Source organism: Terrapene carolina, unplaced genomic scaffold (genome assembly GCF_002925995.2).
Source record: "Terrapene carolina triunguis isolate 2854851 unplaced genomic scaffold, T_m_triunguis-2.0 Scaffold238, whole genome shotgun sequence".
NCBI lineage: Eukaryota > Metazoa > Chordata > Testudines > Emydidae > Terrapene > Terrapene triunguis.
The window spans coordinates 5,910,058-5,924,742 of record NW_020664589.1 but is presented as its reverse complement, the minus strand read 5'-3'; the positions used below and the strand labels follow the sequence as shown (position 1 = coordinate 5,924,742).

General features: G+C 51.2%; 1 protein-coding gene across 1 annotated transcript in view; it reads right to left on the bottom strand.

Moving 5' to 3' along the window:
- Positions 1 to 14,685, bottom strand: part of ENG (endoglin) — a 62,960-nt gene that overhangs the window by 23,481 nt on the left and 24,794 nt on the right. The window contains exon 3 of the mRNA XM_026657266.2: positions 3,899 to 4,036. Within this exon, the coding sequence (XP_026513051.1) occupies positions 3,899 to 4,036 (138 nt within the window). The remainder of the gene's footprint in view (positions 1 to 3,898; positions 4,037 to 14,685) is intronic.

The following is a 14,685-nucleotide window of genomic DNA, read 5'->3' as shown; positions in this document are numbered from 1 at the left end:
TGGCAGCCAGGGCTTCCCGAGGAGCGAGACATGGGGAAGCCCCCCAGAGAGCAGCAGGGAGGCATGGGCTGCATTGACCTGGAGGTTGGGCCCACTAACCACAAACCAGGAGCTGATCGGAGCCTTAGCAAAGCATCCACATGCCCTCTGCAGCGAGCACCAGGCCAGGGCTGTTGCTACAAGCTCCCGCGAGCGCCCTCCTGGCCTGTGAGCCAATGCTGCGTTGCCAGCGTTTCCACAAGGGGTCCCCCTTGGCTGTGCAGACACCTGTGTCCCGCCGGGGAGGCATGTGCTGCACCGGGGAGCACTGCGGGCTGGGGAAGCTAGGCATGTGTCCTCACATTAAACCACCTATTGAAGAGGGATGTAACCCGGCTTGGCAAACCAGCGTCTAGTAAGCGGTGCTGGGCATATGGAGTTGAGTCCTAGAGGAAGGGGGCCCAGGGCCTGCTACTGGCTGCACAGGGCTCAGGAGCTGGCTGTATGGGGCTCAGGGCCCCCTTCCCACTTGCTGGGTGCATGAGGTGTTGGTCTCCCTCTCACTGGGAATATGGAGGTCAGTGGCCCTTCTTTCCCTCCCCTATGGGGTGTATTGGGCTCAGATCCTCTCCTCTGCAGGACAGGAGGGAAAATCGGGCCTTTATTAACCATAAAATCCTCCCTGAATTGTGAAGCCACCCAGGAGCACCGCCAGCTTTTCTGCCGCCCTAGGCGGCGGAAGGTCCCCCCCCGAAATGCCGCCCCCCACAGAGGCAGCGGAAGGTCCCGCCGCCGAAATACTGCCACGGTCGCCAGCCACCAAATTGTAGTGCCCTAGGCGACCGCCTAGGTCGCCTAATGGGTTGTGCTGGCCCTGAAGCCACCTCTGGTGCCCAGTACAAACCAGGCCATGACTGCTGGTAAACAGCCTGGACACACCCCTCCCTGCCCATGGCACCCACCCCCCCACTGCCTAATTGCCAGCACTGACCTTCAAGAGTCCTTTCTTCACCTCCTGGCCTAGCTCTGCATTCCTTCCAGTCCCCGGCCCCATGCCCACCCCCACCGGTTCCCCCACGAGGGGTGCAGGACTTGGCTTCTCAGCTGGGGATGTTCCCTCAGTCACTTGGAGGCAGCGCACATGTTTCTGATCGGGGGTCACACGCCATCTCCAACCCCTGCTGTTTGTTATCAATACTAATGGGTCCTGGGGGGCTTGGTTTGGAATTTGGAGGATTTCTTCCAGCTGGGGCAGTGGCCAGCAGCTAACTGGCCAAGAACTCCCCCTTCCATGGGGCCCACTGCTGAACCCAGCCAGAGGAGCTGAGCTGCTCTCTCCAGATGCTGCCAGCTGTTTGCTTCCCATTCTCACAAGAAAAAACACAGACAGACAAAGGCAAACAACAGGATACAGGAGCCAGAAAGACTGAACGAGAGACCTAGACAGAGACATTTGCTTCTCCCCTTCTTTCACGCTCTCCTCCCCGCCCTCCTATCCAGGGCACACTTCCATGTTGTTTTAATAACGTCCCTTCCTATAAGGGACTTACTGACTTCAGCTGTCATCTCTCCCTGGGCAAGGGGAGTTGATGTGGAGTTAGTCAGGGACCGGCACAGCCTGCCAAATTCCCAAGGGAAGCAAAGCCAGATATTGGGGGGTTAGGGAGTCAAGGCACCAGCACGTATTAGTGACAATAACATTCATGCTATTGACTGTTACCATGGAGTGCGGTAGTATTGTCTAGTGAGTAGATCCAGAACTCCTGGGTTCTATTCAGAGCTGGCTCTTCAGATTGTCCAATCAGCAGCGCTGTCTAGCTATGGTGCTTATATGTCCCTCATCACCATTTTACCCGAGTGCCTCACAATCTCTAATTTAGCCTCACAACACCCCTAGGAGGCAGGCCAGGGCTGCTCTCCCCAGTTTACACACGGGGAACTGAGGCATTGAGAAACTAAGTGACTTGCCCAAGGTCACACGGGAAATCGGTGGCAGAGTTGGGACCTGACGTCCGGTCTGCTGAGTCCCAGGCTACCCCCTAACCACTGGGCCACCCTTCCAAATGTCTGTCCCTACCAAGCCACAGTCATGCAAACAAACAGATTCTGAGGATTTTGCTGTCTTGGCCAGCTGGCAGAACCAGCCCCACTTCTGCTCCTGCCTCTGCCACGGACATGCCCAAGGAACACGGAACAGCTCTGTGCCACAGTTTCCCTACATGTAAAATGGGGGACTGCTAATCTTGCCCTGCCTCACAGTGGCCATGTGCCCCTTTATTCATGCATGTTCGTAAAGCATGTTAATGCCACCAGGTGCCCGAGAAGGCAGAGTGTCATTAGAAGAGAGGCGAGCAGGTGGCAGGGCAGAGGATGTGCCAGCGCCAAAACCCCAGATACACATTTCCCCAGATCTCATGTGGGGTGGAGGAAATCAGCACCGTACCTAATGCTTCCCCTCCAACCTGCCTCTAGTCAGAACACGAACGAGAAGAAGGTTGGATCTTGCTCGCTTTGAATGCACTGTCCTTCACCTGGCTCGCTGAATAGGTGACAGTCCAGTCTGCTTCTCTTCTTGAGTGGGGCAACCTTCTCACCCCTGTAGGGAGCCCAAGGGGTCCCCATGTTTCATAGATTTACATCCCTGTCCCTGGAGGCCCTGTATTGTGGCCGCCATCCTTTCAGCCAAGGAGGATTGGCAGGCAGCATATTCTAGGGCGTAGGATACTGGACTGGGAATAAGGAGACCTGAGTCTTATTCCCAGCTCTGACACTGAGCTGCTGGGTAACCTTGGGCAAGTCACTTCCCCTCTCACCCTCTATATTCAGACTGCCAGCTCTTCAGGGCAAGGAGTGTCTCTCACTCAGCGTATGTACAGTGCCTAGCACAATGGGGCTCTGAGCTCAGCTGGGGCCTTGAGGCACTGCAGTGATAACTGAAAACAATGAAGGTGGACAATGCTGCTCTATAATCACGGAGGGCCAGACCTTAGAGATGTGAGGGGCTCCGCCTCCCCCACCACGGTCTGCGCTTCCTCCGACTCCCTTCTGACTGGGGACAAGACCTAAGAAGGAGGCTCCCACCCAGCAGTACACAGTGCTACACCAAGGCTGTCCCATTTGCTAGTATGAGGTGGAGTTCCAGCTGCTCAGACCCTTCTCAAGCAAATTCCTGGTGAGTGAAATTCTCCAGGTGCGCGTGGAACCCAGAGCCTGACGTGTTTTTGTGGGGAAAGTCAGAACGCAATCCGACTGGCCCTCGTGAGCTGAGTGCGGAAGCCGTGATGTCTCCATCCTCTGATGTTCTGCTCAGGGTATGTCTACACTACAGGATTAATCCGAATTTAGATAATTCGAATTTGGGAAACAGGTTGTATAAATTCGATTGTGCGCGGCCACACTAAGCACATTAATTCGGTTTTTAACCACATTAATTCGGTGGTGTGCGGCCACACTACCCCATTACTTTAACCACAGTAATTCGGTGGTGTGCGGCCACACTAACCCTAATTCGAATTAACAAAATCGATTTAGGCACTACTCCGCTCGTCGAGGTGGAGTACAGAAATCGATTTAAAGTGCCCTTTAATTCGAATTAACTGGCTCTGTAGTGTGGACGGGTGAAGGGTTAATTCGGATTAACGCAGCTAAATCCGAATTAAAGTCGTAGTGTAGACCAGGCCTCAGACGTTCCATGTGCGGCTCAGCCAGCAATGGCTGGATCCGATTTTACTCAGACGGTCTCAAAAAACTCACCGTGCGGCAAGACTGAGCTGGAGAACATTCGCCCCAAAGGAACTGGTTTGAGAAAGTGCTGAACAAGCCAATGGGAGCCGGGACACGTCTATGTTCCTTGTGACAATCATGTATGTTTAGCAGTTCCGCTCAACGCTGCTAACGTGTTTCCAGGGACAATACTCACCGAGACAAAGGTCGGGTGGAGATCCACCAAATGAACCGTCACAATACAGTGCATGTCACAGATGATCACAAACAGCACCTTTCGCTCAGGTGGGATGGTCCTCCCCGCTGAGGACACATTCAACTGGAACTGCCACAACTGCAGGAGAGAATGGGGATAATGTCACTCATGCTTACTGTAGGTAGGTGCTCTCGGGACAGTGCCCCCTCCACAGTGAGGTGCAGAGACGGCAGGCTGAGCCTGACTTGATGGTAGGGGGAGAGGAGGAAACCTCACATCCACATTTTATGGGCCAAGCCTCTGTGAGAACATGGGCCAGCCACACAGGGCAGCCAAGGGCTTTTCAGCCTGGGCTGCTTGTGCTGCAGATTAAACTAAAGCCAAACACAGCAAGAAACAAATCAAAAGTCTCCATGAGAGAGAGCGACCCGCTCGGTACCATTTTGCCTGTGGGTTGGGCACCTCACACCAACTGCCCCTGGACCCAGGCAGGGAGACACCGCTACATGGACAGGGAGGGAAGGGGCCAGCTCTGTCCTCTGGGGTCGATGGGGGAGAGAAGGAGACCCCGACTATGCTCCGCTGATGTGTGTATGACCCCGTCCCTGTGCCTCTATGTTCTATCTTGAACTGGATCCTGCTGAGGACTGGTGAGGACAATTACACCTGGTCTATACCCGCCCCCCTTCCCCCTCGCCTCCCAGAGCAAACACACTGCTATATGCAATGCCCCCACACTCTCCATTCACCCTGCTGTGCAAAGAGCCCAATCTCCTTCTAGCATTAGTGTCAGGAGAACCCTGTCAGGACTTGGAGCTCCCATTCATGTCAGAAGCAACTGAGAAGATGACGCAACCCCAAGCTTGTTAAGAACAGGACCAAGGTGGAAAGACGTACACAAACCCCACAACCTCTCTCTTTGGGCCACCACAGCTAGAAGGTAGCTGAGAAGAGGCAAGGGAGTGGAGCAAAGGGGTTGATGTCCTGGGGGAACGAAAGCCTACTTGATTTAGGGTCACCACAGGGAAGCTCAGGACCCAGATTCTCAAGTCTCAAGGGCCAGGAGTCAAGCCCTTGTCCAGCGCAGGGGGGAAAGCGTGAGTTTGACTGGCGAGCCACAAGAGCAAGGTCACCTCGCTGCTCCTCCGGGAGGCGGGGGCTGGAATGTGCCTCCCCGATGGTTTGGGTTAGTTTCAGCGGAGGCGCTGGTTGTTGTCACCAGCACACAGACACGCGCAGCGGCCCGGGGAAACTACCGCCCCACCCTGGCTGGTGCATCCGGTGTGAGCTCAGACAATGCGGCTGCACCTGCAGCCACCGGGGGGTCCCCTGTCCCAGGCCCTGCCCAGGCTGGCGTGGTGTTTACAGCCATGCAGTGTGGCACAAAAGCTGCTCCATGCCGGCTGAAAACAGGAGCCTGCCGGGGAGTCTCATGGGCTCCTGCAGCTGGTTCAGGTTCTGTGCAGCCCCTCCCTGCAATTTAACTGGAAACCTCCCTCCATCACCCCCTAACTCTCTCCACGAACGCCCTCCCACTGCCGGGCCATTGCCTCAGCTCCCCCTACAGCCAGCCTGGTGCACTGCAGCCAGGAGAGCCCTTCCACCGGCTTGGCTGGGGGAGTCCCAAGTTTGTCTCAACCAGTCCCATTGCCCAGGGAGGTCCAAACTTTGCCCAACCAAGCGCCACCACAGCAGCTTGCCATGAACCCAAGAGCCACAGCCAGTAGGAATGGAGCAGAGCAGACTGCAGTCCTTCCCCCACCCCCCAGCCCGCTGCAATCGGGCCTGGTGGCCCACAGAGAACCCAGCTCTCCTCTGCTCAGATTCAGGGGAAGCCCCACATTTCCGAATGAACACTTCAGGCAATGGCAAGCCGCGCTGCTGCCTACTAGCCATGCTTTGGCCACTCTTGAAGTACACAGAGCACCTGTATGTACAGAGCTCAGGGGCCAGCTAGTTCCGCCAGCTTTTTTGTTTCAAGACAGTCCAGGGGGCCCTCAGACACTGAAACTTGGGGCATTAATCTGTACCAAGCTGGGGTGCCTAGAGTTAGTCTCCTAAATCTGGCTTCAGGTTCCAAACTGCAGGGACCAAGTTTGAACACTGCCCCCTAAACTGTTACCCCACGCTACCAAGTACAGGATGGAAAACTCCCAGGAGTTAACCACAGTAATGGACGGACAAATTAACAGAGACACCCTCCGGCAGCACCTAACCCTTCTCCCAGCACCGTCCGAGGGGCATTTGCATGGTACTGCACCCACTCCTGAATCCTGCTTCCTGCCAGAGCCTGGCTCTTCCCTAGAGGCCACCCAGGCTGACCCTGCTCTGAGGAGCTGGTGACGGTTGGACTGTGGGTTCTGTGATATAGGGCCGAGCTTCCCACGTAGGGTGGCCAACGTATTTCAAAAGTACAGGACTGTTTTCTTAGCACCCCTAGGGGGGAGGAGTGCCCTGTGCCAACGGGGCCGGGGTGGGGTGCCCACCACCACAGGGGTGGGGGTACTAATCACATGGCCGTGGAGGAAACCTTCCACTCCCTGCAGCAGTCAGGCAGTCTGGGCTGCCAGGACCCAGCTCTGGAAGCAAACAGGGCAGCGCAGGAGGGCCAGCATCGGGAGGGGAGTGGAGAGATGCACCCGTGAGTACTGGCCCCCGCTGGACAGGGCCCCCTGCTGACCCCAGCTTTCCCTATTCAGGCTCTGTCTGGCAGGGCAAGTGGACTGGATGGGGCTGCATGCCCTGGAGCGGCGCTGAAGGGCCAGGGTGAGGAAGGGGCTCTGCCTGGCAGGGGGGTCAGTACTCCTGGGGTGCAGCCTCCCCGCTCGCAGAGTCTCTGCCAATGTCCCCAGTAGAGGAGCGTAACTGCTGGTTGGTGGCTGCTGCCGCAGTGGGGGAGCAAGGCAGGCAGGGAGCCCGGGCCTGGCAGCCAAGCCCCTGCACAGAGCCCTGTCCACTTCCCCTGCCAGACAGAGCCCCTACTAATTCCAGCCTTTCAGTGTGGCCCCATCAGGTCTTCGTGCCTCCCCCCCGATAACCTTATTGTGCCCCCCTCAGGGGACCGTGCCCCAGAGTTTGGGAACCTCTGCGCTCCAGGTACATTGGTTCAGTAAATCATGGGACTGGTTCTGCATTACTACATTGGCTCATGTTACAAACTGTATCATTGGACAGTAAGGGAATAATCAAACTGGCTTTGCATAATGAGACTATTTGTAATATGTTGAAAGACGGGATACAAGGCGCCCTGCACTGATTTAGTACGGGACAGACCATTTTCTATTTCAATACGGGACGTCCCTTGTAATACGGGACTGTTGGCAACTCTATTCCCACACACACACACACACGCCCAGATGATCTTATCAGGAGCTACTGGAAATGAACTGCCAAAAAGTCTACCACCAGCCTCGTAAGAATAACTCACTCCTATTACAAGCCCAGTCCCGATGCGACGGCACGAGGCGTCCTGTAAATATGACTGTGTGGGTGGCCACGGGACCCCAGCCGGTCAGTCCCCTTGGCCCTGTGACGGGGAGGGCCTTGGTTCTATTTTTACCACCTGTTTTTTCCAGGGGCCATTGTTTCTCTCCTCCAGAGTGGCGGGAGGTTTTATTTTACCCCAGTGCTGCCTTTTTCATGGGGATCTGCTTATAGAAACCGGCTTCCAGTAATTCTTCTATACGTGGAGCCTAGTCTCTCTCCCTCGGCCCCCTCCTCTCAGTCGGGGCTTGGTGCCAGCTACCTTGAATGCCACGGTTGTGACATCAATGGCTGGCTCCCCCCATCTCCTCTTTACATAAACAGTGGGGGGCGGGGAGGGGGCAAGTCCATGCTATTTAGTTACATGATACAACACACTGCCCCACAACCAGGTCTCCCGCCGTCTCCTCCCCCCCTCGTCCTTGCCTTTGCAGCCAGGCGATGGAAGCTGGTCTGGATCCTCCAAGCAGAGAGAGCAAACACTGGCTGCGTCCACCCAAACACTGGGCTTTAGGCCCAGCTGTCGCTGTCCCTGATTCACGGCATCTCCTGTGGGGAGGATCCCAGTGTGGCTCCAGAGTCAAACTACTTCACTTGGGGCAGCACAGGGGCCAACTGTTGGTTCAGGCTCCTCTCTTGGAATAGGAGGAGGGTCCAGTGGTTACGTGCTAGCTGAGACTTGGGAGAAGGGCTTCAAATCCATGCTTGGCAAGTCACTTAGCCTGTGCCTCCGTTCCCCGACTGCAAACCGGGGATGACAACCCAGCCCTGCCTCCCACGGGGTTGGGAGGATAAATACATCAAAGATGGCAAGATGCTCAGACAGTGCAGTGATGGGGCCAGATGAATCCTTGAGACAGATCCTTAGATAGCCTAGAAGTCAGCTTAGCGGAATGGCATGAAGGGAAATATTTCATGGGTGGGTGAAGTTCTGTGGCCTGCAACGTGCAGGAGCTCTGCCTAGATGATCACAATGGTCCCTTCTGGCCTTAAAGTCAATGCGTCTATCAGACTTGAATCCCTGTGGCCCAAAGTACCATCCCAATGATCAACGCAGCTGCTGAAACAGATACTACATAACACTGCTGTACTGCCTGGCCCCCTGAAGATCCCCCTTCAATGCATCACCCACACAGGCCAGTAAGAGTTGTGTTACCCTACACACAGGCTAAGAGGGTCAGCGCCTCAGCTAGTATAACTCAGCATCACTCTATTGAAAATTAAGCTATCCTGGTTTAAACCATTTGAGGGCCTAATCTGGAATCTGAAGTGCAGTCAGTGATCACTTTCATGACTGCACTGTTGAAGCCAGGTAGGGTGACCAGATGTCCCGATTTTATAGGGACAGTCCCGATATTTGGGACTTTTTCTTATATAGGCTCCTATTACCCCCCCCGGTCCTGATTTTTCACACTTGCTGTCTGGTCACCCTAAAGCCAGGGCTTAAAGACGCCCCCTGGGTGGTGACATTAGTCAGCCCAGACTGTGTGTGTTAGTTTGGGATCCTAGCCTGTAGAGCTGACACTTGCTTACGTGTATATAAAAATGTGTTGAAAATGTAAGTAGGCCCAAAAATCTGTTTCCTAAGAATAGACATGACAATAGCCAAGCAAGGCCTGATACAACGTGAGCAGTCAAGTGAGACAATTCTGAGGCAAGTCACAGATAAATTCGGGCATAACCCAGGTCGTCTTGTTTTGGTCCTCACTGGTTTTTACAAGTGTTTTAAATCAAATGTTAATGTTTTGGGCAACGTTATCTATATTGACAGTTATTGGTATGGCATTTACACAGATGTCAATTCAAATGATGCTTAATGTTAAATAGCCAGTAAGGAAGTAGAAAATATTTAATTATGGTAGTGGAACTACAGGTAAGGTAAAAGGTAGATTTTATATTAATTAATGATGGGGTGTTGTTATAATTGATTATACAAAGGGTAACAGGCTAATTATAGCTTAGGCAAATCCATCCACCATCAAGGTACTGTTAGAGAAATGATTATATCCAGTCTCCTCGTTTAGGGACCGCTCACATCTAAATGCGGCTTTCCTCTTAGCATGTGCGTATCAGTGCAGGGTATGGTTATGGTGCCAGGCCTGATTGTTAAATAGATATTTGATATTAAATAACTTTTAAAATTCTATCACTTGTGTTATTCACAGTCCGCCACAAAATTAAATGATCTGTAACAGCCCCGGAGGCTCAAAGCTTAAAGAATTCAGTTTGGTTTTAGTCCTTATTTTTAAATGACTAATTCGGGACACCTAAACCTAAGGTCACAGGATCCAGGTGAACCACAGGTGCTGCCTGCGTCCAGGAGCCTGTGACCGAAAGCATCACTGTATTCACACCCTACACACTAGTGTAATAATCTTTGTACAAAATATGCCTTGTGAGGTATCATCTAAAAACTAATAAATTGCTGGTCAGTAATATCCCGGTGAAATGTATATAGCACCATTCTATGTACAGTTATGAATTCCCCTGTTATAAGCACATGTTCAGAGCCAGACAGGCCTGCGGAGGAACCAGTTGTTAAACTGGTTTATCCTAAACAAAGAAATGTGCGTTTACCTCACGTTACATATAAGTAGTAAACAGGGTCCTCAAGTCAGCAGGGGGAGGAGAGGGTAGGAAACAGAACAATTTCCATTTCAGCAAACACAAGTGGGGGAAAAAAGAGGATGGAGCCTCCTTCTCCACCAGACTCCATGTCGCCTTCCTCACTGCGTGATAAACTTTCCTTGGAGGGGTAACTTCCAGAGGAATCCATTGCAAAGGTTCACTGGGCTATCCAAGAAAGGGGCAGAGAACCCCAATTTCTCTCTTTCACCCAAGAAGACAAAGGCACCAGCACCTTTGGGCTTTGGAGAGAGATCCTGACTGTGGATAGGGTCAGTCACTAGCTTGCTGAAAGCCTGGGGTGAGAACGGCCATCTTGAACAAAATCTGGAACCAAAACTTGCTAGATTAAGTTTTAGACTTTTAGGTGTGTTTTTGCTGGTAACCGTCTCTAATTGTATCTCTTATACCTGAATGCACTTAAAATCCTATAGTCTTTTGTTAATAACTGTGTTTTATTTTTAATCTAAACCCATCCAGTGCTGTGTTTAAACTGAACTGTCTGGTAACTCCTGTGAAAGCAACAAGCTGTTGAATCTTGACTCCTTAAAGGGGCAGCAAACCATAACATCTCTCTGAACTGCCCAGGAGAGGGCTGGACATTGCAGAACAGATGTTTTGGGGAAAATCCGGGACTGGGAGTGTGTTGGGGTCACCCTGCAAGTAGTAACCCAGGCTGGTTGAAGGCAAAGTGTGGCTGAGGGGCATACAGAATTCCCTATAGATTCAGTACAGCTGGGTTCTCTACTAGGGGGGACAGGCCTGACGGGCTGCTCATCGAATTGTTTCGCTATAGGCTGCCCACAGGTGAAAAATGACAAAAATAAAACCACCTTGGCTGGCACATTATGTTCACACCAGCTTCCCCGCTGCACTGTTTGATTCTTCTCAGTGCCCAAAGCCCAAACGGCCTCTGGACCGCAAAACAACAACTGAAACCAGGGGCCAGCTCCTCAGCGGGTGTCAATCGACATGGCTCCATTGCCTTTAGCAGAGGATCTGGCTCAGCATCCACAAACGGGTGATGCGACCTTTAGAAAGCAGAGAGAAGCCCAGCAGCCTTCCTCTGGCTGGACACAATAAAGACTGTAAATATCACACCCAGTCCTTGGACACAGAGTTAAAGAGGAAACAGAAAAGTCTTGCGCCCTACCCTTCCGTTGGGACTTTGCATTCGGTTGCACATAGCTGTTAAGCTGGGATGCTTTTTGTTCTCTGCACGCTGCACTTTGGAATGTTCGGGCTCTGTCGGAATGCGGAGACAGCAGCCGTTGTTATTGTTACTGTTTATTATTTGTATTACTGTAGCGCCGAGCAGTCCGAGGCATGGCCCAGGACCCCACTGCGCTAGGTGCTGTATAAACACAGATCAGAACAGTTGTATGAAGGAAGGATCTGAAAGGAGAGGTTGCTTATGGCAACTCCAAATAGCTTTTAAACATCCAGGGATCTCGTCCTATAGATCCTGAGAGATTTCACTGTCACCACAATTCTGGAAACTCTTTCATTTTGTACGAACAACAGACTGTCCCTTCCAGCCTCCCCCCGAAAAAGCAGAACTAGGTAATCATCAGCAGAGCCAGTGGGGAAATTACGAAGGCCGATTCCACAGAGTCTGCAGTTTTCTACCAAATCTAAGCATTCATTTGAAATGACCCTCTGGCTGGATTGATTCTAGGGACCTCCTGCTCCAAAGCACAGACAGGTACCACTTGAGCTAATGGACCGATGCCGTTAGCTGGGGGAAGTAGCAGGCAGATAGTCACTGAGGATCAGCTAGGGGGAAGACGTAACACATTTTGTCAGTGTGCCACGTGCTTAAAAAAGCCCCACACAGGCAGAAATGTCCTTTTTGTCATGAAGAGCCAGTAGAGCATGAACTGACCGCCTGTCGCCTTGTCACCCTAGCTTTGGAAAAGGGTGGTCGCCTCACAAATGGTCTATAGTGAAAAAAGTTACACCTGCTCTCCATGAGAGAGGGAGCATTGTCCAATGGCTGGAGCAAGTGAGGGGCTGTACTTTGCAAGCATCTAAAAAGACAAGGTTCTTGTCTCAGGGAGCTTACAATCTGACTCACATGGACATGATCATGGAGAGCAGCTTGGGTGCAGTGCAGTGGGAAATTTTAAGCCAAAATTCAAATGTTTCACACAGATCCATTTCTCTTTCTCTCATTGGCACTATGCTCCTTATAATCCAGTCTCTCTCGGGGAACATTACTGGCATCAATAAAAACTAGGCTTCCACTGCATGATAGTGACTTGCTATAAAATCCTCCTGATAGTGTAGGATCAACAACTGCCATTTCACTTAGTAATATCCAATCAAAGCTCCTTATTGCCTGAACGTGATACACACACAACTCCAGAACCACAGTAGTGAAACTACTGAAGATGAGCAACAAACAAATATTATGAGTTAGCGCTCACAGGAAGAGTTCTCTTTTATCATCAGGCACTGAATATTCTGCAGAGTACTCAGGCCCAGCACCCCTCTCTCTCTCACTGGTTTTACCCCCAATGTATCTCCCTGGACTTCAGTAGCTGTAGTAGGTTCTAAATAGCACTGGAAAGAGGCAACTTATTAGATTTAGATTGCTAAATTTAGGATGCCACATTTGAAATTGCTGGCTTTTATTAGTGGATTTAAAGCAAGGATGGGAAATATAAGCTGTGTCATACATAGAACTCACTCAAAAAATCATGGGCCTAAATTTTCAAACATGACTTGTGATTTTAAGTGCTCAACTTACAAAATCTTCCAGGGACCTGATTTTCAGAGGGCCTGTGCTCAGCACTTCTGAAAATCAGTGCCCTTGAAGGTGTCTTGAATTGGAGACCCAAAAGCGGAATCATCCAAAATGACAAAGCACTTTTGAAAATTGAGGCCCATGATTTCTAAATTTAGAACAGAGTGATTCTAGTTCCATTTGGTTTCGCCAAAACTCAGAATCAGAGCTGCTGTGTGTTGTTTGTTTTGTAAATGTTGTTCCCTTGAAAGTCCGGAGCAGGAATTAATTTCAAGCAAGAATGTTTATAGTTTATGTAGCCCAGGCCTCCAGGTAGCTAGAAAATCATTTTTTCAAAAATTAAATCCCCCTTGGAAAAAAAAAACAGTGGGGGGAAAAACAGTGGCTTCAATTAAATGGGAGAAATACTTCAAGACATTCAGAACAATTTAGTGGAAACTCAGAACAATTCAAAAAAGTTCTAGAGCCCAAATGAAACCCCAACACCCATTGATTCTCTCCTCCATCATTTACAGGGAAACCGTCAAGGCTGACAATCTAAAATATGTCCAGATCTGTTGTGTTTTCTATTACAGCCATGCACGTAAGGGCATCCGGAGCTCGCACACACAACACTTCCCTCTCCTTTTCTCACTGCTGTATACTTAGCTCTGCGCTACTGTGTTGGAAGTAAAGTGAAATTCACAAGATTCATGCTCTTTGAGGTGCTTGTGAATTTCACGTCAGTTGCCTGCATACATTACAAAAACAGAGAGGACAAGATCAGTGGGAACATACCTGTGGATTTGCAGCTATGGAGTGATACATGCTCAGCATTTCAGACTCGAAACCACTATCATAATTTGCATCAGTTGGTCCCCTCTAGCCGGCTGTCCCAGCAGAGGAGACAAGGACAGACTGGGACATGAACTCCCTTTTGCTCCTACAGGGTGCCCTGCCAGCTGAGGGCTGAGATATATTAGCCATGCTGCTGCTGAACCAGTTAGCAGGATAAATACAGAACTTCGCCTATCAGGGCTGTTCCTCTGCCACCTTTCGTCAACACTAAATTCACCTGCAGAAAAGGGGTGTTGATCCCGGTTTATTAGATTTGACTGATTTTGGTGAATGACTTTTAACAGAGCTCTGGTTTTACATAAGGACACAGGAGGAGCCATTCAAACAGCCTGGCGATCCGTCCAGTCTGGTAACCTGTCCTTGCCTGCAACCAACGCAAGATGCTTTAAGCCCTGTCCTGTGACCTTTTAGAGACACAGCTGCCTGAGCTGGTTACAAGCGCAGTCTGTGTCCACACCACAGCTTTCTGCCATCGCAACTCTGTTTTCACGGCAACACCTAAGAATCAGCCCTCTGCACTGCGTTTGAATCAGTGCAGGCATCAGCAGGGGGAGCACGCCGGGGACGTGCACACGAAGCAGCACGTGCAGCATGCACAGCAAGGCACTCTGGGAGATCCCCCCCGCACAGAGAGCCAGGAGGCCAGTGGCTCAGTCAAACAAGTTACAAAGGCCTGGCCGGGGGGCCCATCTGAACTGCAGAAAAACCCAGTGTGCCGGACTGCTTAGAGCAGGGGTAGGCAACCTTTCAGAAGTGGTGTGCCGAGTCTTCATTTATTCTCTTTAATTTAAGGTTTCGCATGCCGGTAATACATGTTAACGTTTTTTAGAAGGTCTCTCTCTATAAGTCTATATTATATAACTAAACTATTGTTGTATGTAAAGTAAACAAGGTTTTCAAAATGTTTAAGAAGCTTCATTTAAAATTAAATTAAAATGCTGATCTTACGCCGCCAGCCTGCTCAGCCCGCTTCCAGCCTGGGGTTCTGTTCACCTAGGCCTGCAGTGGGCTGAGCAGGGCGACTCGAGGTCAGGGCAGAGGGCTAGGGTGTGTGTGGAGGTGCAGGGCAGAAGGCTGGGTGTTGGGGGGGACT